We start from the raw sequence: 26,378 nt of genomic DNA, 5'->3' as shown, positions 1-26,378 counted from the left end.
GACTTATTCTGAAAGATATCCTATTGAGAGACTGAAAAGGTTAGCTACAGACAAAGAGAAAACATTTGCACACCCAAAATATCACAAAGAGCATGTGTCTAGAATCTACAAAGAACTCTTAGGACTCCACAGTAAACACACACACACACACACACACACACACACACACACACACAGAGGAGACTACTCTAATTACAATATGGATGAAAGACATGAAGAGGCATTTATCAGAGAGAATATTCATATGGAAAATAAGCTCATTGAATGATGTTCAGAATCACTAGACAGGAGTGAAATGCAAATTGAGAATATGCTGAGCTATCACTCTTTACCTACTGAAACAGTTAAAATATGAAATAGTGCCAATGCCAAACGATGACGAGAATGCAGAGAAACTGAAGTCTCCTGCACTGACAGGGGACGTGTACTGGTACAGCCCCCTCTGGAGGATAGTTTGGCAGTTTCTTAAAAAATACACATACACTTACTTCCTAACCCAGGAATCACATTTCATGGCCTTTATGTCACATATGAAAACTCACATTCACACAAAACTGTTCACAAATGTTCACAGCTGCTGTATTTGCTATAATCTCAAACTAGAAACCACCAAAAGGCACTGCAGTAGGTGAACAGTTAAACAAACTGTGGTGCGTCCATATCATGGAACATTGTCAGCAATGAAAACGAGCAAACTGCGGGAGCACCTGACAACCTGGATGGCTCTCAAGGGCATTATGCTGGCAAAAAAGGCCAGTCTTGGAAAGTCCCCTACTGAATGATTCCATCCATCTAACATCCTCAAAATGACAAGTTATAGAGACGGGGCACAGATTAGTGGTTGTCAGGTGTGGAGTGATGGGGTCTGAAGGGAAGTGGTTGTGGATATAGAGGGAAGCAAGAGGGAGATCCCTGTGGTACTGGAATAATTCTGTGCTTGCCGGTGGTGGGGGTCACACAGAAGCACACATGGGATGGAACATAGGCGTATGACTGAACATGCACATTTTACCAGTGTGGTTCCTGGTTTTCATATTATATTTTTTTAAGATATAATCCTTTTGGGAAACTAGGTAAAGAGGTACACAAGGTCTTTCTATGCTGTCTTTTCAACTTCCTGTGAAACTATAACTATTTCAAAATAAACAGTTGCCAAAAGGTGGCCTTCTGGCTAAAATCGAGAACCCTCACAACATCAAGTGCTAGCCAGCCAGGGTGTGGTACAATAGGGAAGGCACCATGGTGAATGTTTACAAATCTAAACACGCTGTTACCTTCCAGTCCTGCAATCACACTCCCACGTATTTACTCAAAGAACTGAAAACATAGGTCCACACAAAAACTGATACAGGAATGATTAAAGCAGCTGTGTTCATAATGTGAAAGGTGGAAGTAACCAAGATGTCCTTCGATAGGCGAATGGATAACCTGTGCAACAGCCATAAAATGAAGCATTATTCAGCAATTTTTAAAAAGCTATTAAGCTTTGAAAAGACGTGGTGAAAACTTAAATGCATATTGCTAAGCGAATGAATTAGTCTAAGACAAAAAGCTCTTACTGTATGATTTCAACTCAGGACATCCTGGAAAAGGCAAAACTACAAAGATCCCTATAATATAAAGAGTGAACCCTAGGCGCCCGCCCCTGCTGGCAGCTTGTCTGGGGAACCCTCCAGGAGGGGCCAGCTAGTGGTTGGAGTGGCACAGAGGCCGGCCATGTGACGGGAGCTTCCCCAAGCCAGGCTGGTTCCCTCTCCCACCCCCCTACCTCCCCCCACTCCCATCCACTCCCGCCCCTGCACCTCCTGTCGCTGGCTGGGACTGTGACCAAGACAGAGGCACCCTCAAGTGGAAATAGGTCTGGGCCCGAAGTGCTAGGCCCAGAGCGGCATTTATCAGGGGACATCTGCTCTGAGACTCTGAGTAGTTCGGTGTTCCGACTTCAGCCCAGCACTTTGAGCTGAATTTTCTAACCATCTTGGCCTCTAAGCCCGTAACAGAATTAGTCTCATGACAGCATTAAGGATGAAGATGAGTGGAAAGAATTTGAGCAAAAAGAGGTTGATTACAGCGGCCTCAGATTTCAGGCAATGCCAATAAGTGAAAAGGAAGAAGATAACGAGAAAAGAGAAGATCCAGGTGATAACTGGGAAGAAGGTGGAGGTGGTGATGGTGGTGTAGAAGAATCTTCAGGTCCCTGGAGTAAAACCGCTCCAGTACAAGCACCTCCTGCTGCAATAATCATTACAGAAACCAGCGATGATACACACCAGCGGTGTGTATATGAGGCCTGGAGCCAGATTAACCACAACGAGGAAAACACTGCAAGGCCCACCAGAAATCTACAGTGCCACACAGTCCCCGGTCCCTGCAGTCCTCTGCCAAGCATGTAGGAAGCTGGGAAATACCGAGCCTTGGTAAGGGCTGACTGCCTCAGGTTTGCTGCCCTGGGCGCAGACTTCATGTGCATCACACCTTCTGAACGCGAAGGTTACAGCTAGTTAAGTGTGGTTGTGGAGCTTGAAACCAGCTCTCCTGGATTCCTATCACAAATCCTGCAGAAAGTCAGCCATCTGGGTTCTGATCTGCTGCAAAAGATGAAAATTTAAGTGACCTAATGTTAACCTGTCCTGTGCCCCATCCTTAAGGCATACTCTGTAGTGGGCTGTGTTAGACTTCCTGGAATGGGAGCTCTCAAAAGAACTCCTGTGTTCAATAATCTGTGTAGGGCTGTGATTTTATAATTTAAAGTGGGAGTTGTATTCTGAGGTAACCACAAGTTAGAGTCAACCGTACTTGGGTCTATCAAGTGGGAGAGGGGGTAGGAGGGGCGTGATCTCATTTCTTTTAGTGATTTTTTATTTGGGTAGTGCTTTTTCTGTTCCGCTAATGTGGAACAGGCCCTTTTTTTTTTTTTTTTTTTTGACTTGGAATAAGTTCTTTGACAGAGCAAATTGCTTGGTTGAATAAGTAACCTGAAATATGCATTAGGATTGTGACACATCTCATGAATTTTCCAGTCCCTAGAGTGGAACAAAATAGCCTTTGATGTAAAGGGCAGTGGATGCAGGGGGGCTCTACTTCAGGTGCTGCCAAAGCCTCCTCTAATCAGGTCTACATTGTACAGTAAACTGCAGTGGAAAGAGTGTGGGTTCTGCTCAGGCCACGTGATTTGCTGACCTGTCCTTATAAATTCAGAGCAACGTGAACAGAACCTTAACCTAAAACCCACTTAGGTTTTCACAGATCTTACATGATCTTTGAAAAGATTACCAGACATGCTTGTGCCCAAATTTTTAAGGTATTGGACATTCTGCAGATGCAATGACCGTGCCAGCTTAGCTCTGTTCTCAACCTTCTGGTATGTCTATGTTCATTTGAAGAGTCCAGGGCGAGAGAGACAGGTGACATAGCCCTTCTGTTTTTAAAAATTACAGCTTAAACTATCCAGTAATTTTTAGTCCTTAAAGGGACTTCAGGAAGCTACCCAGGATTACTGAAAAGCTTTTCCATCTAATGAGATAGTTTGGTAATTTACTAGTTTTGTATCTTTGGGTCAATAGAAATATTGCAAAGTGATGCATGACCGCTCAGTGCAGAGTCTGGGTTTCTCTATAATAAATCCCTTTGCCAAATGCAAGAGTTGCAGACTTGCTACTGGCCAGAGTGAAGCAAATGAGGGAGTAAAACTGCTCCTGTGGGGGGGGGGGGGAGGGGGAACCCCTATGGGAGTTCAGTCTTGATGACAGTGTCAGTGCAGGAATCAGCTCCTGGGAGTTGACAGGATCTCCTGACAGGACCTGCCCACCACACCTGAGCCATAATGGTGTGGTCGGAGGTGGCAGGCAGGATGCCTGGCCTCTGGTGTATTGGGGTGAGTAGCTGAACCAGCCAAGGAGAGGTTGGATGATTAATCAAGAAACAAGAGATTCTTGGTCAAACTGAAGACTTCATGTGGGAACCAAAATTCTTAAATAAACTCTTGGACCTTGAGCCACATATTTCCCCTGAAAAGTATACATTTTTTTTCCAGCAAAATTTTGTTTAGGGGTTATGTTATTGAGGAATGAACTGAGATGAATGTGTGGAACTTTTATTTAGTGGCATACTATACTAGAAATCTGAAGGCCTGCGGGAGATAAAAAATTCCAACTCTTGTTATAACTTTTCGAAAGATTGTGAAATTATAAAAAATGCACATGAATCAAGTTTCAATATACTGTATGCTGGGTAGCTGAGGCAGTCCACTGTATCATCTCTTTCTTTGAATTCTCAGGCATGGTTTGGCAGTGCAAGGACTCTGTAACATTAACAAATTCAATAAAAAGTAAATATATGCAAAAAAATACAAAGAGTGAACCCTAATCTAAACTATGGACATCAGGGAATAGTAATGTATCAGTGTTGGTTCATCAATTGTAACAAATGCAACACACTAATGACAAATGTTAATAAAGGGCGAAACTATTTGTGAAGCAGGAGGAAGATGCAAATTCTGAACTTTGTACTTTCTGCCCAATTTTTCTGTAAACTTAAAACTACACTTCAAAGGTAAAGTATCCAAAAAATGTCTTATTATATGGAAGTATAGAGATGTTTTCTTTTTTATTCCACATGTGTCTGAGTTTTACTCTATTCCTATTGTACCTGTATTTATAGTAAAAAAATTGAGCTATGTAAAAGAAATACCTATGCCTATTTTCATATTTCTGAAGATGTGGCTTTCATTATTTAAGCCATAGGTACGGAAACTTGATAGTTTTTAGTAAGGCCTATAAAGTGATAAAAGAGAAACTGAGGCATAAGATAATTTTCAAGAGTTGTTTTTGTTTTTGTTTTTGTTTTTTGAGAATTATTCAAATCTGGCAGTGCCAACCCCAAAATGGTGCAAGTTCTCTAACAGGAGCTTAGGGGAAAGGATTTGATAGAATAGATGCAGAAACAGAGCACAGAAATTACCTGAGTGGCTATACCTTATTCATTGGCCTGACTTGGAAAATCCCAGTTGGCTATTGGTGAATTTTGCTGGGGTATGAGTGCACTTAAAGGAACTGACTCTGGCTTAGGTTTCAGTTTGCTCATGTAAGTTACCAAGATGTTGGAGCCATCTCCAACATCTGACGGCCTCCTAGTAAAATTACTCAAACAATTCCCCCATTTTGGTCATCCTTGCACACATGAAAGGTGGACCAAATTTCGTATTAGTGCCTCTCTGTCACCATCAGGGTTAAGTTGTTCTTGTTTCCCTGTGAAGCTCTTAGGTTATCAGATCAGGTTCGTGGAAGGTGTTTGCACCTCACCGTTCATGCCATTTCTGCTTCTCCAAGTGCAGTGAGACCATCTGATGTACTGCTGGTGATTATAAACGTGTGTTTAAGCCCCTTGAGAGAACACAGCTTCATGACGACTATCAGGAGAATACCAAGGGACTGAAGTATGTCTCTTAGTCGGGACCCCCAGGTACCAAACCAGTTGGTATCAATGTATTTTAGCCAAGAAGTTTGTTTTTTTTCCTGTATTTGAGTTTCTGTAACATTAGAGGCATTGATCCAGGAGCAGCAGGAGGTATTTGCTATGGCACAGACTCCTTCTTCAGCTAATAAGCAATCTAAAGCAATTGTATTACCCAAGACCACCTTATCAGTTCAAAACGATCCTTATGGCTAAGTGGTATATTTTGGGGTGATCTATTTTGCTACCCATCAAAGTCATCTTGCTTTGGTTTTTCTGAGATTTTTATCATCGGGCTGTAGAAATTCTGAGAAAAAATAATAGAATTTATCACTTTTGCAACATTATTACCACTAAGTGTGGTGCCTCATTACTCTTCTTGCAGTTTTCCTTTAATTTTTACAATAACTCAGTATGATAAAAATTCCCACCAGTATATTCGTGAAACAAATCAGGTAAGTTGAATTAAGTAAGGTATCAGTGAATACACAGCTAGTGAATGTATAGCAAGATGAACCCCAAGTTGACATCAATGCAACATCCCTTATTTGCCACTCTAACAAACTGTCAGGATAATTAATCTTTATGGTTTTGGGTAGGCTCTGCTAGCCATTTAGAAATAAGATCAAGTAATAGTTTCACAGATAAATGAGCAATATCCCCCTGTGTCTTAAATATTTTTTCCTTCCATTTTAATGTCATGTTCTGCCCAAACTCCCACTTTTTACTTGATTTTTCTACTCAGGGATACATATCCAATCCAAGACTATTCTAGGAATAAGTCAGACCATTCTTCTGGAAATGAAATAGGCATCCAAGACTATGTCAATAAAATGGGTAATGCTGATCCACAACGTTCGATCCTATTTTTCATTAAACCTGGACTGGATGTAATTGATATGTAATACTGTAAAGTATATGAATCCTCCTCTATTGTCTCCCCACTCTACTTTCATCTGCTCCTCATCATCAGTTGCACTTATTATCTAACGCTGAACCCTAGGCTTCCACATTCATCCTACCAGAGATCCAGATATGTTATTAACTTAGGGACTCAAGAACCAAAATCAGATTCTGAAACCATTGCTAAGTAGAGATCTCACAACAAACTCTACTCCAGGGTTTCCTAGGGGGACTGGACCACAGCAATTGGGTTGCTTATGGATGATACAAGTGAGTCATGGTCCTAATGAACCTAGATATTTCTGATAACTTACAGAATTTATCAGTAATGTGTGTATTACTTACACACATTCAACATTAACACATTTCAGGAAGAAAAAAATCACATATATTTCCTAGTCCCTATGAAGAACTGGCTTAGACACCAAAACTTCATCTCAGACTCATCAAAAGTTTATTGTGCTCACAAAAATCACAATTACAGTTTGAAGAAACCCAAGAAATAAATGTAGAAATGATGTCTATATTGAACATTCAAAAGGTTCCATAATAGAGAAAGGATCTTCTAGGGTCTATTCCAGAGGCATTACATGGTGATATTAAAATGAAGATAGAAAATGGAGGAAAACATACCCAAGAAGGGGCAACAATCAGGGAATAACTAGATGTCAGAGTCTGGACAGATCAGGAAGGCATCATTATTCTTAGAATAGCTAAAGGGCTGAAAATGCTGGAGAAAAGTTGTCTTCTGTGAGGTGCACAATTGGAGTATTGCTGGGCTCATGAAGCTATTAAAGCACAAATTTCTTCATTGATCTTCTCTTTAGGAAACGCCATTGCCTGTAGCAGGACACACATAGTTACTGAAGTGTTAAGATGAATACTTCAAGCTCTCTTTTCAGATTCCTTCCTTTTCTCCCTTGATCCTTTCATTTGGAAAAGTCTCTTTACATTTTTTTTTGTTTGTTTGTTTGTTTGTTTTTATGGGGCGCCTGGGTGGCTCTGTCAGTTAAGCATCCAACTTCAGCTCAGGGCATGATCTCACAGTTCACCAGTTTGAGCCCTGCATCAGGCTCTGTGCTGACAGCTCAGAGCCTGGAGACTGCTTCAGATTCTGTGTCTCCCTCTCTCTCTGACCCTCTTGTGCATGCTCTCTCTCTCTCTCTCTCTCTGTCTCTCAAAAATAAATAAAACGTTAAAAAATAATAAAATATAAATATTTTTTTTATTTTAGAGAGAGAGAGAGAGCATGAGTGGAGAAGAAGGGTAGAGGGAGAGAGAAGAGAGAGAGAGAGAGAGAGAGAGAGAGAGAGAGAGAATCCCAAGCAGGCTCCACACTCAGCCTGTAGCCTGCTGTGGGGCTCAATCCCACGACCCTGAGATCATGACCTGAGCTGAAATCAAGAATTGGACACTCACCTGCTGAGCCACTCAGGCAACCCTGATTTGCAAAAGTGTCTTAATATTCATCTAACCCAAGTAATAGTAAATACAATCTAGTAAATATAACCTTTCCAACATGAACTGCATCCCCTACTCTCCAAGTAAGCATGAATGAGCAGACCACGGCTTACGTTCTCTTGGAAGTTTCCACACCACTTTTCAGATTACAGAAATAAAAACAGGCAATGGCCTTCAAGGGATTTTCATTTCATCCAGTGAATTTATCTTAACCCCTCAAGAGCCAACCTCTGGAAATGTTTCTGAACTGATGTACCGCTTCAGAAAATATAAACCAGAAGTGCCCAAATCCTTCCTAGATCATTTGGTTTAGAAGTATTATGTTCATCAGTGGTCTTAGGTAGTAAAGATAATTTCCAAGATTGAATTTGTGGTCTAGGTGTACATGTATGCGAAAGAATATGGGATCTTAAAACCTTGGGATACCAGATGATGCCAAAGTCTGATTCTGTCCAGCAAAGATAAATCAAGAGCCATGAATTTCCTGTCATTTTCTGTTAAAGACATCACACATCCTTTTCTCCATTCTGTTTCCTACCCTTGGAAAACTCCATATATGTCTTCCTCTGACCACATGACACCCACCTGTGGATGCCTCACAGAGGCCCTCTGCGTTCACCAGCATTGACCTTGCGCATGCCCTTGATGATGAAGATGGTTCCAACAATGATGCCCACCAGACCCACGATCAGGCCCAGGGCACACACCACATTCTCTGTTGTCTCTGGGAGGGGGGTTGGTGCATCAAACTCTGGGGAAAATAAAACAGAGTACGGTACAGAAGTAATGACAGTCATATGGAGTAGCACCTAGAACCAAATGTAGGGTGTTTAGTCAAATGAATAGTTACTAAACAATTAAATAAGAGGAAGACAGAATGGTGGATGAAAGGAATGCAAATTAACAAGTGGGGGGAGCTGAATAATGGGATAAGACAAGGAATAGGAAATGCAGCAATTGTTATGGATGTGTTAGGGTACTCTGGGTCCGTAAGCACCAGACACATGCATCATGGGAGGAAACCATAGAATGAAGGAGACTGAAGATAGTCCATACCCCAGTGCTTGAGAAGAGGCTCATCCAAACCCCAGTGCTCCACCTTGCAGTCATAGACATCCTCCACCGAGGGTAGGAAAGGGAGATAGTGGAACTTGCGGAAAAGGTGGTCTTCCCGGGGCAGGAAGACGGTCTCTGACACTCCTGTGGTGACAGGCTTTCCATTTCGAAGCCACGTGACATTGATCACTGGTGGGGAGAACTTGTCGATGAAACAGATGAGGATGTTGGGCTCTCCCAGTTCCACAGGGCTGTTTGAGAGCACAGTCACCTCGGGAGGTTCTGGGGACACATGACAGAAATTAGGCCTCCCTGCTTAGGCTATACCCTCTCCCTCCCACTGAAGCTTTTGAAAAAGCAATTGGAAATGTGCCTGAGAATCTATGCCGCAGTCTCAGATACCTATCTCTGATACTCTCCCTCATGAATTGGAACCAATGTTATGGTATAATATATATTGGGATATTTTAAGTAATGGGTATAATTTTATTCCTGTCTCTCCTGGCATAGATTTGGAGCAATGACTCACAGTATAAGTGACTGTGGATGGTGAGGATAAGGTGTGAGCACATCAGGAAAGGAATAAACTTATATACTGTTCTTGGGCCTTTGGCATGAGAGGTAGGGGCTTGCTGATAGCAACTCTAGGCCCCTGGGAGGGAAAGTCAATCACAATAATGTAACACAAGCCAAAGCATCTGTTTCAAAGTTAGGATTCCAATGTCTAGCAGTGTAGAAGTTACCATTGGTGTTTGGGGTGTTGTTGGAGCGCTTTATCAAGATGTCCAGGTTAGCTTTGTCCACAGCTATATTGGCCAATGCACCCTGGGCCTCAAAGCTGGCAAAATGTCCAAATTCTTCAAGCCGCCACACTGTCTCCTTCTTTTCCATATCCACGTGGAAAATCTCATCACCATCAAAGTCAAACATAAACTCGCCTGATGAGTCAGGATTCAGATAGAACTCAGCCTGGATGATCACATGCTCCTCTGAAAAGGCAGGAAAGGTGTTAGGGTGGGAGAAGAAAGGTGGAAGAGAGAAAGAAGAATCCAGGATGTGAGACAAACATGTTGGCAGGGGCAGTGGAACAATATGGAGTGGAGCTATATGGAGTGAAGGAGTGATGGAGGGCAGGGATGAGTCTGAAGATGAGGGTCAGGTGGAAGACATCCATGTTGAACACAGCTGGAGGGCAGAAATAAAGGGGCAGAGTTAGAGAGGGTGGATTGAAGGAAATGAGGGCTGAAAATCCGAGTCTTGTGAAGCCGTTGTTTGACTCCATGTTACTAGCTGAGAAATGACTCCCTGTTTGGAAATACAGCAGCAGCTCCTGAAAGAGAATTGTTCACTCACTGCATTTTCCTGGCAATTAAATACACTTAGACAAGAATTCTAGGGCATCTCTCAGAACATTGTAATATAAGAAGAGGGGAAAACTGTTTAAAAGGCTGGGTTCTGAACTGTGGAATCAAATTAAATCTTTAATTCTTATTCAGCTACTTAGTAACCTTGAATTGATTAGTTTATCTACTCATATGTTATTTTCCTACTATATTTTCCTGTGGTTTTGCTTCTACCTTGGCTTTGTCTTTGGAATTAAATGAGGCAAGCAAAGTAAGTAATTTCTTAGTACATCATCAGGCTTGTAACAAGCATTTTAGGGTTAAAGTTGCTTTGTATTTAAGGAACAGAGACACCTCTAGCTTCCCCTTCCATCCCAAGGGAAGAGACTCTATCTTACAAGGTATGTATCTCTATATGTGGCTCTTTCTAGGCAATAGAAACTTAAAATTTCTATCATGGGTCTTGGAGTTGGATTATTACATTACTTATTTCCAGTGTACCTGCCACCCTCTGTGGGATCAGTCTGAGTGAAGGATACTTTTTCATAATACATTTTCACAGAAGTAAACATTTCATGTGGAGATGACAGAGAATAATAGCAGAATCTCCATATTCTTACTCATTGTTCTACACTTTTGTGAAAATCACTAAATGATAGTGACCATAGATCATTGTAAAATCTACTGAAGGGGTGAAGGGGATATCCCTCTCCCAAGAGGAAGTAAGTTAAATGCATTTTGTATCAGCATACATACCTGCCCTTACCCTCCCTTGGATAGATTAATTGCTTTTGGTGACTTCCCTTTCTGGTGATCTTCAGTGAAATGTCTGTGCTTAAAATATGCTGACAGGATTCAATTGCCAAAACATAACTACCATGTATTTGGCTAAGAACCAATGGTAAGAACTTCTCAAATTTTTTTCCTCATTTAATCATACAAAATTATGTGAGATTTTAAAATTTACTTATTTTCCAGAAAAAAAAATTAAAACCCAGACGTTAGCTTACATTAATGCCTCTCAGAAAAAATTTTCACTTCAAGTCTGGCTGATCTCAAAGTCAATGGTATTAATCAATACTCAGCTTTTGTTCCTCTCAACTAAATGTGACTGACTTCAATTTATGATAAGATATTCAAACTATAATTTTTATACTTTCAGATTTAGACCACATGAAGACTGCCACACTTTCCCTTCAGCCCAAAGATGGTCTTACAAATAGTTACAGTTTATCTCTCGAATGTTCTTAGAGCTTATATCCAAAGTTTTGTTTCTCTTAGCACTTACCTTTGATAGCCAATGATTCTTGAGGACCCATCAGTAAAGCCATGATGAAAAATCCTAGCACTGGGGCTCTACTTACAGCCATTTTCTTCTTTGGCGATTTTATAGGGGTCAGTAGAGCTTAAGAGTGGGGTAGAACTGACAAGAATAAAGGAAAAGAGAATGTAAGGTATGATAGAGTCTGACTGATTAAAATTCAAATAAATTGAGCTGAAGCCAATCAGAAAAACTTTTGAGATGACACATCTGTTGCTAAGGAAAGAGCTCTTGTAAAGGGTCAGGAAAGGAAACACTTCGTTCATTAGATAAAGAAGTAGAGTTTTAATCAATTAATCAAAACAAATAAACAAAAAGAGCAAAAACTCAAGTTTTTGAGAATGTTGTGCATTCAGCCATAAACTGTTTCATCCCAATATAAGTTCTAGAAACAGATGTACCTGAAGCACTGAGAATAAAATCTATGGAAACACCCTGTGTCACAATTAGTGACAGATTATGCCTCTGTGCTGTGATAGCTAGGGAGTTATTTAAGGGACAACAAATCATCTAAAGAGAAGGTAAATTGTCATGCTATAGAGAATACTTGATTCTTGACAGTACTGGGTGACAGAGCTTCACTTAAAAAGCTTCTTATTGCTTCAGAATTCTTCTCCACTTTCCTAGACTCCCAAATGGACAACTCAGCCCAAAAGCTGGGAATCCCTGGCACTGTACTATATTTACAGAACATCAGTGGGGAACTCTGGTGTCAACACTCCTCTAGCTGGAGAGGGATGGAAGAGATGTCATAGGTAATGGTTACTGGAAGCAGTGGAATGTAAGGGGGGGGTACCTTTTCCTAATCCCCACCATACTAAATATGACCTGAGACTGGAGTGGACCGCAGGGGATACACCTCATTTGAGGAATCAAGGTGATGCATAGGGTGGAGTAAATTGGGCAAAGCTTATTTTACTGGGGGCAATAGAGATAATAACCTGCAGGAGGGCTTTACCATAACTTTCCTCATGTCATAACATTATGAAAGTTCTCCTCATGTCATAAATTATTGCAGTTCTGATTCTAAGAATTTATTTTGATGTTCACCATTGAGAAACCTGAAAGTTAACACACTCTGGCCCTCATGTTTCTGGACATACAGTGCCGTAGGAAGGAAAATTAAGCCATACATAGAAAGGGCTAGAATCTGAATACTTTCAATAAAGAGAGAACTGTCAGTGAGGCAGACCACCAGATGGTGAGTTCACTGTTATTATCAGTCATGACACATATACTCTGGGCAGATTGTCTATACTGTTGTGCTAATGTCTTATCCACTGCTGGATAAAATATCCACCCACTGCTGCCTTCACAAATCATGAGAGAAAAAACTCTACACATTACTGATTAGCTGATCATATACAAGGGCTTTGAACATCCTCTACCACTGACTTCTAGATCACTTAGAAGAGGCCCACAGCAGTTTTGCCCTAAAATTGTTAAGAAATACACTTCCTGGAGGCAAAGGAATGGTCCAGATGAGAGTTCTACAGTATCAGTCTCTGCTGAGAGTCTGGTCCTATGATTTAGGCTTGTCATCTCCTCCTCAGAGGTCAAAACAAATATAATTTCTCTATGACTGCCCTTTGCTGGCTGTCATACTCTTTGGTTTTTATAAGTTGCTCAATGAATATATGGTAAACTCAAAAACAACTTACAGAAAAATATCTTAAATGTCATAACAGCACTTTCAAACTAAGGTGTTGCTCAGCAACTTATGATATTGCTTAGTTCTAGAATGCTGATTGGTTCTCCTCATGAGATTACCAAATTGGGAGATGTTAGAAAATACTTTCATTTCCCTTTCCCTGTGACAAGAGAGATGTTCCTATCCAGACACTACTCATGGTCTCCTGTTTTCTTCCTATACTCTAGCTTCCTTAGTCTGAGGGGATTTCTGAGGGCACCTGAGTGAGTTCTTTTCGGTGACATCAAATGGTGAGGAACCACTGTACTAGTCAGAGTTCAGTCTGTAAATAGAAGTCCCTATAGACACTTTAAACAGAATCGTTTGTTACAATTCTCCTGTATTACAAGGACTTATACCTTTAAAGTGTTAGGAAGACTGGAGGAGCAAAAGTCAGTGTGTACCCCTAAATCCAGGAGGTCAGGAAACTGTCTCTTCTAGAGCCCCAAGGAAAGGACTGTCTTGGAAACACAAGGCTGTTGCCAAGACTCCTGTGTGTGAAACTCTTATGTCTACCACACGAGATAGCTTCAACCTACCTGCCACTTCCCAAATCTCATAATACTAACTTTTACTGGCAACATGTAGACCACGTTCAGATCTTGGACAAAAAGAGCCTGAGAAATGTAATACTCTTACTTCTATTACCTGTGATACAGACAAGACATAGAAGCTAATGGGAATTTTTCCTTAAATTACTAAATGCAAATATGTACACCTTATCTCTGGTTCCTTCACAGTACCAAACCTAGAACCAGAGGAGTATTTGGGGGTAATAGGTAAGTAAGGCCTGGAAATGAGATAAGTTTCACATGGAACCCAAGGCCACAAGTGTGTGTATGTGTATGTGTATGTGTATGTGTATGTGTATGTGTATGTGTTGGGGCAGGGGAGGTTGGTAATTTAGGACCCACATCTCAGAATATTTCCCTGCCATCCAACCACAGTTTCCATTGTTATGATTTGAACATCTATAGTCAGGTTGTTTTATAGTACCCAAGTTCTGTTCTAAAAGGCACAAACTGAACTCAATAACTGAGAAATTCTGAAGGAATAAATAGATTCACCACAGAAGCCTAAGAGTGTTTGCCTTCAACAGCTGTCCCCACATGACCAATTAATGGTTTGACTCCTTACTCAGAACCTCCTCCTGATTTTAGACATTCTGGCACCTTGTTTTCAGAAGTCATTTCCAACTCCACATGCCATCTTTCCCATTCCATATCCAGCACAAATCCCAGAAATGTAGGACATTCCAATGCAAAGTTGTTTCCATCTTCTGAAAATGTGCCTGCCCTCACCTGTGAATCCTCCTTTCACCTCTTCTTCCAGGAATAGAAAGTGATTTTACTCCACAGTCCAGGTTAGAAAGTCAAGAAATGGCATTCTTAAATATTATTCTCTATTGCATGAGATCTAAAGTGTGGAATTTATCTAATTCCGAATGATCTTATAGAATACAGATGTGTTTGCATACATATACCTATATTGTGTGTGTTTGGGGAAAGGAGAGCTGGAAAAGTCTTCATTTTTAATTGGTCACATTAATATATATTTTTGCTTAACAATTACCTGTTGAAGATGTTTTGTTTAAGGAATTTGGTCAGCAATTAGGGCCAGAAGTTGGCTGTAGGTCAGCCACTGCGAGGTGACAGACCCAGCATCATTTACTTGCAAGTCTCAGAGGTTCCTATGAATATATTTGTCAGGTTGGATGTGGCCCATTTGGTTGTAAGGCAGGGTTGTGTTGGACAATAGGGAGGGGTATATGGGTAAGATGTGGAGAGGAGTGCAGGTGGTAAATTCAAGCCTGGAGGAGGTGTCGGTAGTGGTGGTGGAAACAAAATGAGGAACAGAATATGTTGTGGAGGTGTTAGGTGGAAAGCAAAGCTGTAATCCAGTACATTTAGCAGTGAAAACAGCATGGAGAGGTCCCTGATCACGGAGTTGAGCAGGTCAAACTGGGGGTACTGTGAGGAAGTACTTATGTAACTAGGATGGTTTAGAATACATTGTTTGGCTTCATTGACATAAAGATGAAATGCTGTTTAGTCCTTCCAGGCAGATGGCAGGGGACTTATGGTTTACAAGCATTTTGCTAAAGGTTAGCTTTCTGAGGCAAGTGCTTAGCTCTTTCAGAAAAAAAAAAAAGTACTCTCTTGGGTCCTCATTGTCAATCATTTGGAGGCATGTTTGCAAATAAGCCTCCAGGTTGACAGTTAATATAATCATTTCCCTCCTTGTGTGGGAAAAAATGAGAGGAAAAAATTCCAATGTCCCACAAGTTTGGGGCACATTGTCTTCCTTGTTGTTCTCTTGGGTTGTGGTGTGGCCATCTGAGGTAAAATCATCTCCAACAGTAAGCTCTCAGGAAAGGGTGATGTTGTCTGTGGAGTTGGTGTGCTTGGGAGTGGTAGAGGCCAACCTGGTGGAGGGTGGCCTTTCCATGAAGAGATCAATGAAGGGTATAAGTGTCAGGCTGGTGCTGAATTCTGAGTATATGTGCTAGAGGCCTGGCCCAGGATGGAACCACAGGTATGGGCTCTACTGCTACATGAGCAGTCTCAGTGAGCTCCATTGGATCAGCAGGGGTGTACCTTGCAAAGGAGAATGCAGTGTCCATGACCTCATTTTGTGGGGACTCCATTAATAATATATATTCTCGAGGGGCACCTGGTTGGCTCAGTCAGTTAAGTGTTCAACTTCAGCTCAGGTCATTATTTCACAGTTTGTGGGTTTGAGTCCTGAATTGGGCTCTGGGATGACAGCTTAGAGCCTGGAGCCTGCTTCAGATTCTGTGTCTCCCTCTCTCTCAGCTCCTCCCCAGCTCTCTCTCTCTCTCTCTCTCTCTCTCTCTCAAAAATAAATAAACATTAAAGAAATTAAAAAATCCTCAACAAAATACTATCCAACTGGATCCAACAATACATTAAAATAATTATTCACCAAGACCAAGTGAGATTTATACCTGGGATGTAGGGCTGGTTCAATACCCACGAAACAATCAATGTGATACATCACGTTAATAAAAGAAAGAACAATAACCACATGATCCTCTCAATAGATGCAGAGAAAGCATTTGACAAAATACAGCATCCTTTCTTCATAAAAGTCCTCAAGAATGTAGGGATAGAAGGATCATACCTCAAGATCATATATGGAAGACCCACCAGTAATATCATTCTCAATGGGGAAAAAATGAGAGCTTTCCCCCTAAGGTCAGGAACACGACAGGAATGTCCACTCTTACCACTGTTATTCAACATAGTACTGGAAGTCCTAGCTTCAGCAATCAGACAATACAAAGGAATAAAAGACATCCAAATTGACAAGGAGGAAGTCAAACTTTCACTCTTTGCAGATGCCATGATACTCTATATGGAACATCCAAAAGACTGCACCACAAAACTACTAGAACTGATCCATGAATAAAGCAAATGTGCAGGATATAAAATCAATGCACAGAAATCAGTTGCATTCCTATACAACAATAATGAAACAACAGAAAGAGAAATCAAGGAATCAATCCCATTTACAATTGCACCAAAAGCCATAAAATACCTAGGAATAACCCTAACCAAAAAGGTTGAAAAATATATATACACCAAAAACTATAGAAAGCTTATGAAAAAAAAATTGAAGATCACACACACACACACACACACACAAATAGAAAATATTCCATGTTCATGGATTGGAAGAACAAACATTGTTAAAATGTCGATACTACCAAAGCAATCTACATATTCAATGCAATCCTTATCAAAATAACACCAACATTCTTCACAGAGCTAGAACAAATAATCCTAAAATTTGTATGGAACCAGAAAAGACTCCTAATAGCCAAAGCTATATTGAAAAAGAAAACTGAACCTGGAGGCATCACACTCCCAGACTTCAAGATGTATTACAAAGCTGTAATCATCAATACAGCATGGTACTGGCACAGAAACAGACATTCAGATCAATGAAACAGAATACAGAACCCAGAAATTGACCTACAAACATATGGCCAACTAATCTTTGAAAAAAGCAGGAAAGAATATCCAATGGAATAAGGACAGTCTCTTCAGCAAATGGTGCTGGAAAAACTGGATAGCGACATGCAGAAAAATGAACTTGGACCATTTTCTTACACCATACACAGAAATATACTCAAAATGGATGAACGACATAAACATAAGATAGGAAGCCATAAAAATCCTAGAGGAGAAAGCAGGCAAAAACCTCTTTGACCTCAGCCACAGCAAATTCTTACTCAATACGTCTCTGGAGGCAAGGGAAACAAAAGCAAAAATGAACTATTGGGACCTTATCAAAATAAAAAGCTTCTGCACAGCGACAGAAACAATCAGCAAAACTAAAAGGCAACCAATGGAATGGCAGAAAATATTTGCAAATGACATATCAGATAAAGCATTACTATCCAAAATCTATAAAGAACTTATCAAACTCAACACCCAAAAAACAAATAATCCAGTGAAGAAATGGTCAAAAGACATGAATAGATACTTTTCCAAATAAGACATCCAGATAGCTAGCAAACATATGAAATAATGCTCAACATCACTCATCATCAGGGAAATACAAATTAAAACCGCAATGAGATACCACCTAACACCAGCCAGAATGGCTAACATTGACAACTCAGGCAGCAACAGATGTGGGCAATGATGCAGAGAAAGAGGCTCTCTTTTGCACTGCTGGTGGGAATGCAAATGGGTGCAGGCACTCTGGAAAACAGTGTGGAGGTTCTAAAAAAAATTAAAAATAGAACTACCCTATGACCCAGGAATTGTGCCATGAAGTATTTATCCAAGGGATCCAGGTGTGCTGTTTCAGAGGGGCACATGCCCCCCAATGTTCATAGCAGCGCTGGCGACAATAGCCAAAGTGTGGAAAGAGCCCAAATTCCCACCAACAGATGAATGGATAAAGATGTAGTATATATACACAATGGAAAACTACTCAGCAATCAAAAAGAATGAAATCTTGTCATTTGCAACTACGTGGATGGAACTGGAAGATATTATGCTAAGTGAAATTAGTCAGAGAAAAACAAATATCATATGACTTCACTCATATGAGGAATTTAAGATACAAAACAGAAAAACATAAGGGGAGGGAAGCAAAAATAATATAAAAACAAGGAGGGGGACAAAACATAAGAAACTCTTAAATAGAGAACAAACAGGGTTCCTGGAGGGGTTGTGGGTGGGGGGGATCGGCTAAATGGGTAAGGGACATTAAAGAAGACACTTGTTGGGATGAGCACTGGGTGTTATACACAAGAGATGAATCACTGGAATCTACTCCTGAAATAATTATTGCACTATATGCTAACTAACATGGATGTAAATTAAAAATAAATAAATAACCACTAGGGGCGCCTGGGTGGCGCAGTCGGTTAGGCGTCCGACTTCAGCCAGGTCACGATCTCGCGGTCTGTGAGTTCGAGCCCCGCGTCAGGCTCTGGGCTGATGGCTCGGAGCCTGGAGCCTGTTTCCAATTCTGTGTCTCCCTCTCTCTCTGCCCCTCCCCTGTTCATGCTCTGTCTCTCTCTGTCCCAAAAATAAATAAAAAACGTTGAAAAAAAAAATTTAAAAAAAAAAAAATAAATAAATAAATAACCACTAATCCTAAAGAAAGTTTTTTAATAAAAAATAATATAGATTCTGAACACATTGATAAGCTAATTATAGGGACATTTATGGATGCCAGCTTTACAATCCAGGCCTCATCCATTAAACTTATAGTAAAAATATTAGAACACAAATTGACGAGCCAGATGGGTCTGATTTGGTCACGCTGGGAGAGCCTTTATGCTTGGGATATAATTTGAGAGTGGTATAAGGACAAACTGACTCATTTGGGCATCACTTCCATTGGTACCATTTAATGCAGAAGAAAGTGAACTCTTGGTCAGAATCTATGGCCAGAATCCATGACACACAGGCTGAAATCCTTCCAACCAGGCAGGCAAGTGCTTGATGCTCAGCCATCCTGTAGTGCAGTTGTGTCCCTGCTGAATGTGTTTCAGCACACTTCGTGAGAGAGTGTTAGACACACGGGGTCTAGTAGCAATCTTATTATCCTGCACTACATAGTAAGAGTAATAACCGCAACCAAAGAGTGTACTTGCATTTGAGTAGTTTGCGAGGCCTCCTTCAGGGTGTGCAATATGGATACTGAATGAGGGCAATGTATACTTCCTTTGGAGCAAAAGATCCTTTACTTCTTCCTCTAAGGAGCTGCAGGGACCTCGCCCACTTATGCTGAGAGCACCTGCTAGATCCTGAGGTTCCTATATGAAGTTCATTTTCTAATGTGGCTGTGCACTAGGTGCTTCTTTTCCTATCTCTGAGATCCATACAGTTCCACTAGTGGTTCCTGGAGCTATAATTTCAATCTTCTGCAAAATTTTCAATGAGTTTTATTTAATTAACCAGGCTTTATAACCTGAGTTGTGACGCAAACCCAGTGGCTTTAGAGTCATGGCTGGTACCGGGCCATCATCTGGGCCAATAAATCTGTATAATCATGATCTCCAACAAATTTGGTAGGGGTTTGTACCCTTGGACTCTGTATTAGAAGAGGATCATACTGCATAATTCACCCTTGATTGGCTTGCTGGGATGTAGAAGATGGTGAATGATCAGACAGCAAAAGGTGAAGGACACATTCATCTGGTGAGTAGATATGAATGGCATTCTCTCTGACATCATAGGAGTAGGGGTTTACAGGGAATTGGTATATTTTTATATTGTGTATGAAAATAGGCACCATTGTAAGAATTTTTTGGAAATTATTAAAAATTAGAATTGTTTTATTTTATCTCCCATTCCCTTTCTTTCTCCTTTTGACCCCTTTTACTTTTCCTCCCTTTCTCTCCCCTTCCTTCCTCCCTTCCAAATCTTGCTTCCTTCCCTCGTTCCTTCCATCTTTTCCTCTTCCCTTCTTCCCTTCTTTCTTTCACTCCATACATTCTTTTTCTATACATGCTTCATATTTTTTTACTTAAAGGTCTTGTCCAGATGAGCATTTCAGAAGGCAGGGGGAATGTACATGATGGGGGTTGAAGCCAGTCAATGAACACAGTACTGAGACAGCTGCAATCACCCATCAATTCAGTGTGGGAAGGAAAAGAGAAACAGCCTAAGTCCAGAACAACTTGCTACAAAAAGTGATTATTCCCTCTAGAGGTTAGTGACCTCTTTAATCCATACCCTGCTTTTCCTAAAACCTCCATCTCTTTCATTTATTACCTATAAATAAATAGCAGGTAGAAAATATTATGGATGACACAATTCACACAGGATTAATTTTTTAAACTATAACTAAAACTCAACTATACAAATTCATTTGTCATTATGGAATGGAAACTTTGTCTACAGAAAAGTAAAGTTTACAGCTCGCTTCCCAGGCAAGGCTCAGATCCAGCAGATGACTCTTGTAGACTTATGCAAAGCAGCCTGGAGATGGCACCAACTATGGGAACAGGCCACTGCCTGGGTCACATCTGGGGATATCCATAGGCTCCTCTTCCCTACCCCATCTTTATCCTGGCCACCAGAAAATTGAAATGGCCCAACAGTGGATAGTGCAGACTGAGAAGTAAAGCTCTTAGACCCATGGAAGACAGAACCATCTTTAAATTGCCTTGGAATCATAAGGAACAAGAAAGAAGGGAGGGAGTAGAGACATGCAATAGGGTATGGAATAAACAGAAAACTTCAGCTAAATGGGGTAAAAAGGCTGATTTTAAACAAGTTGCAAGTGTTTTGATTGAAGGGGAAATGGAGGAGGTCTCAGAAATGACAATGTTACGCTCACATTTCTAGAGTGAAAATACCTGATTTACTTCATGTCTTTTCAAAAATCTACGTGAATAATACACTAGAGTGTATTAATGCTAAGCAAAATAAGCCAATCAGAGAAAGATGACTATCGTATGATTTCACTCATATGTGGAATTTAAGAAAGGAAACAGATGAACATAGGAGAAAAGAAGGATAAATAAAATAAGGTAAAAACAGAGAAGGAGGCAAACCATAAGAGACTTAAATACAGAGAACAAACTGACAGTTGCTGGAGGGGTGGGGGTGGGGGGTGGGCTAAATGGGTGATGGGCATTAAGGAGGGCACTTGTGATAAGCAGTGGGTGTTATATGTAAGTGATGAATCACTAAATTCTACTCCTGAAACCAATACTACAGTATATGTTAACTAACGTGAATTTAAATTTAAAAAAGAGAAAAGATCACATATTAATAATCTATGTTCCTACCTCAACAAACAGTCCATGTCATTTTCTATGTCACCCTCTATTCCTTTTGTTGTTGTTGTTGCAAATGGCAAGATTTTACTCTTTTTGATCCCTGAGTAACATTCCATTGTGTATGTATTTTCCATTCATTAGTTAATGGACATTTGGGCTCTTTCCATAATTTGGCTATTGTTGATAGCGTAGTTATAAATATTGGGGTGCATCTGCCCCTTATCCCTTTGGGGATGTATTGTCCATCATTCGGAAGATTTAGTCTTGGGTAGGAGCTTTAACAGCCCCTGGTGTGAGTCCTGATGGTGACCCCACATGAATGGTGGTGGCATGTTCAATTCATTTCTGCTTGCACCATGCCACACATGGATCATGCACAAGCATAATTATTAAACAACCAGTGCATCATTAAACAATCAGACACTGATTATGCTGTCCTCGTGTGCGCCAGGTTGGTTTCAATAGCACTCCTTTCCTATTGCAGCTTGGGAGAATTTCTGTCAAGCTTCTGTGAAATTGATGTCATGTGTGGGGAAAGAAGTCCACATATCCAGCTACAGCACCTGTCTTTGCCATGGACAAGATGGCAAAGCAATGGATGGTCATAGCCAGCAGCTAGAAATTCATACCCGCTTTTATGCAGAGCTTGGTATGTGTGTCTGGAGACCAAGAGGGAAAGTCAACGTGACAATCAGGTACTTAATCAAACTGCACAGACTCAGAACATCTGCTGTCAGCTGGCTCCCACCTAACAAAGGTACAAAGATAAAGTTTCAAGCCAGGATGAATGTGCAACGGCTGGTGGTGAGATTAGAAGGAAGGGAGGTGATAGGGCTGCTGATGGCTCCCGTCCCCACCCAGCCTGTTCAGACCTCAAATGTGAAATTTTAAGAATAGATGTCACCAGGGATCCAGTACCACAAAGCAAGAGACACTGGAGAAGAGATGGGAGACTCAGACATACATTCTCTTTTTCTTTTGTGAAGGGTTTGGTACCTTGTTGTGAGTTTCCCTAAGAGAGAGGCCTGTTCTTTGGATAGTATTCAAGTTCTGGAGGCATCTTTCACCCCTGAAATCTGAGAAGGAAGGTGGCACTACCCACATGCTCAGCAAATGTTAAGGTAAGTGGCTTTGGCAAATTGGAGCAATATTGGTGCAGAAAGTCAGAGTCCATAGTCCATAAAAAAATTGACTCTAAGATTGGCCCCAATGTGCCAGGGTGCATGCTAGGGTTTGAGGGAGCTCCACTATTCCTGACAAAGTTGTCTGCCGTCTCTTTTACTTATTTTGTTTTATTGCTTCTCAGCCTACTACAGTGACAGCTGCCCAAGGTGCATGTGGAGCTTTTCATGCAAAATTATGTGCAACAGGAAAAGACTGAAAACAATCCAGGTACCCATTACAAGTGACTGGTTGAACAAATGGAGGACTGTCACACAATACAGCATGGTGCGGCTGTTAAAAGTAGCCAACGAGGGAAGGGACGTGAAGCAGAAGGTCTTCAGATAGAAGACTTTGGGCCATGCTCTGCAGCTACTGGTAATGGGAGCAGCAGGAGCTGCAACGGAAGTCAGAAGCTAGAACTGGTTCCAGAAAGAAAGTGCGGCAGTACTGGAGCAAAAGATAGAACTTACCATGGAAAGGTGCCTAATTTCTCCAACCACTGTTGAATCCCTCCCCCTCCTCCCCCCCCCCCCATTGTTAATCTCTGCTTATTTAGATGTTTCTTCATGATCCCCATCTTCAGTCACCAATTCTGCTGAGGCCCTGAGGAGACTGAAGCATATTGTGCAGCAGCAAGTTTCCTACACTTGCCCCGTTCCGCACAATTTATGAAAAGAAGAGGTTGGAAGTTAAAATCTGGGATGTTTTAGGATGCAACTCTGTACAGCCTCCCTCACTCCATAGTCGTTGAGCCTACTGAAATCCCCGTTCTTGACAAACCTGCCATCTACCGGTGACATGAGGAACTACAGTAGCCTGCTTCAGAGTGGCATGGAGGGTGGAATACGAGAACCTGAGAAGTTTGGCAGGGCAAGAGGGTGCAAATGCGGGGGGGGGGGGGGGTGAGTTGGTAGGTAGATAGCCATGCCTGGCTATCTCTGTGAGTGCACCCTCTGGGGTCCTGGGAGGAGTGGAAGTGCATTAACACACATTCGTGATTTTCCTGATTCCCCAAGTGCAGCATCAGCTCTGGTTTGCTAGTCAGCTGGTGTGAGTTTCACCCGTACTTGTAGCTCTTCTTGGCACTTCACTCCCACGAGCTAAACCCCACAATGGAATCAGTTTATTGTAATTTTTATCATTTTCAAAAAATCATGGTTGCTATTAGTGATTGTTTCTACACTTATGTAACTTTTTTGTAAAACTAAATTTAAAAGTGCATTAAACTTTTTTAAATGTGAGAGGAATTGGTTTTTCAGACATGTTTTGGATTCAGAGACAGTGATTGGTCTGACAGTACTAACAGCTTTCAGACTGTAGGTCCGTCAGAGCTAGGAATTCCCCCAGTGCCCCATCCCTAAACGTTTGGGTATTTCAAGTACCACTCTGAAGAAGTTCTACTGCTTTTTAAAAAATTCTACTGACTTCTGGTAGCAAATCTATAATGTGAGGAGATTTTGCTAGGAAAGCTGCATCTGGACAAGAGTCCTTGAGGCAATTGCAGTTACTCTATTCTTGTGGCATGAACTTTAGAAATCACAATCTTCATTCCTCTCTCAATGACTATTCAATCCATAAGATCTCACTTTGCCACTGATTCTTTGCCTTCCTTGTCTAGATGACAATACTCTGCTCCCTATCATTTGATGGAACATTGTCACAGTCCTAAGCCCTAGAGGTCTCAGGAGAGCTTGCCACAATTCCATGTCCATTGTGTCCCCTGATGAGGCCAAAACAACACTGGATAAGGTAGGTAGGATGAGGAGAGTCATACATACCAAGGAGCCCTCCTAGCTGTTTCCTGACAGTTTATTCTCATATCACCTTCATCTTGATGGACCTGAGGTATCACAGAGGGACTCCAGTATAGTCATGAACACAGAAGAGCTTGTTTCTATTCCATCAGGGCTTGAGTTAATCCTCAGGCTATTTATACCTTGGAACACACCACTGTGGGGTGCAAGCTTCCCAGAGGTCAGGGTTGTTGACATGCTTCTATTTAGTCAGCTTCCTTCTGCACACATGGCCCCCTGTAGACCTCCATCCTTACTGATCCTGTAATGGGCAGCCTGAATTCATCATTTAAGCCTCAAATATTACTTTAAAGTGAGGGAACCATTCCTCCTCTCAAAGCCAGTTATCTTCTATCTTGTGTCAGAAAAATACATTTTCAAGAGGAACAAATACAAGAAATATTACTTTAAAACATTATTTCAAAGCCTCAGGCTTCTTCTAAACAGCAATAATGACAGTCACACTTTCTTGTCTGTTGTTGTTCCCAAGTTTAAAGGGTGATGGAGGAGGGGGACAGAGAAGGACCATACCCCCTTCCCAAAGTGCCCATTGAACTTGTGAAGAGAGGCCACGCTCCACTTCTGAGCAGCAGCTCCCCATCAGTGCTCTGGGGAAGCCATCTTCTGGGTGGGATCTTAGGGCTCTGCCAGTGTTGTCTCCCCTCCAATCAGAGAGAAGACCAAGAAGACTATGAAATGATATATTGGTATATCACCAGAATATGAAAATTGATTATTTTTATTTCTTTTCCCGGAGAGAACTCTATATTTATAAGACCCATTGCTATGGGACTCCATGAAATAAATTATCTTTCTGGTGAGTTGACCTGACAATTCTCAAAAAAGGTTTCCATTAGGAGCCCCAAGAATAGGAGCTGATGGTCATCACCTGAATGTCTCCAAATTCTTAACAAGGCTCCTGACTCCTCTTGCATTACTCCTTTCTTGTCATTTCTTATCTCCTCTACTGTTGTAGTCTCCCTTTTTTCCACAACTCCACTCCCAATAATGAAACCTATACCTAAATAGGAATTTTATGTCATGATTATATTCTCACATTACCCTTTTAGGAATATTTTAACATGAGTAGTGCACGTATTATCTTTGTCCTTATTTTAAAGCTAAGGAAATTGAAGCCCCAAAAAGAGACTTATCCAAAGTAAAGCTTATCCAAATTTATAGCAAAACCAGAGTTAAAATCTCAGACATCCTAAGCTCAGGGCTCATTTTATCATACTGGCTGAGGGAGTCGTGAATGACAGCAGCATTTGGAGGAAGAAACAGCTGAGTGAATCATGTGTTGAAGAAAAGCCCTTGAAGGCCCAATAGTGAGTGTGTCTCTGCTGCCCTCTGGTGACCATGTAGATGCATGACTCTCCTTTCCTTCTGTTCTCCCTCCCGCCCTCTCTGGGATCCTTGCCTGGTCCCAGATGCTTAGTCTCCTCAGTGCTTCCTGACTGTTTCTCCCACATGTCAACATATCCCTACACAAAATGGACATCCATAGTTCACATAATAATTCAGGACACAGTTCTTACTTCCAAACTGGTAGGCCCTTGAGAAAGCATATGTAAGGGTTTTTTGAGAAGAAATGCACAAAAATTTAAATAAGTTTCCTCAAGTTGGCAGTTACTACTACTGAGACTGACCATAAACAAAATGTATAAAATGGGTGCTAAAGACTCCTGGGAGAATCCCAACAATCTATATCGAGGTGATACAGAATATGTGCAATGGGTAGAATATTTTCACACCGCAAATTTCGGTGTAAAAAATTTTCTGTGTTTACTTACTGATCCTAACCTTTATGTCAAGCACTATTATGTCTTATAGTAGAGGAATTAAGCTAATAATTGCAAGTGAAACTCAGTGGCATTCACAAGAATTAATCATTTAAAAACAGACATCTTCCCAGGGT

General features: G+C 41.1%; 1 protein-coding gene and 1 pseudogene across 2 annotated transcripts in view; one reads left to right on the top strand and one right to left on the bottom strand.

Moving 5' to 3' along the window:
• The window catches only part of LOC131513998 (HLA class II histocompatibility antigen, DR alpha chain), an 87,769-nt gene extending 76,102 nt beyond the window's left edge, over positions 1-11,667 (bottom strand). The window contains exons 1-5 of one of the 2 annotated variants that reach the window (XM_058733484.1): positions 11,503-11,665; positions 9,615-9,860; positions 8,872-9,153; positions 8,401-8,566; positions 6,786-7,194 (exon numbers count right to left, since the gene is read on the bottom strand). In XM_058733484.1, the coding sequence (XP_058589467.1) occupies positions 8,412-8,566; positions 8,872-9,153; positions 9,615-9,860; positions 11,503-11,584 (765 nt within the window). In that variant the 5' untranslated portion in view covers positions 11,585-11,665 and the 3' untranslated portion in view covers positions 6,786-7,194; positions 8,401-8,411. Of the gene's footprint in view, positions 1-6,785; positions 7,195-8,400; positions 8,567-8,871; positions 9,154-9,614; positions 9,861-11,502 lie in introns of those variants that run through there. The other variant, XM_058733486.1, reaches the window with a different exon arrangement.
• Positions 2,024-10,236, top strand: LOC131513999 (protein CDV3 homolog; annotated as a pseudogene).
• Positions 11,668-26,378: the final 14,711 nt, after the last annotated feature.

Source organism: Neofelis nebulosa, chromosome 6, assembly GCF_028018385.1.
Source record: "Neofelis nebulosa isolate mNeoNeb1 chromosome 6, mNeoNeb1.pri, whole genome shotgun sequence".
Lineage (NCBI taxonomy): Eukaryota > Metazoa > Chordata > Mammalia > Carnivora > Felidae > Neofelis > Neofelis nebulosa.
This window is presented reverse-complemented; position numbering and strand designations above follow the sequence as displayed.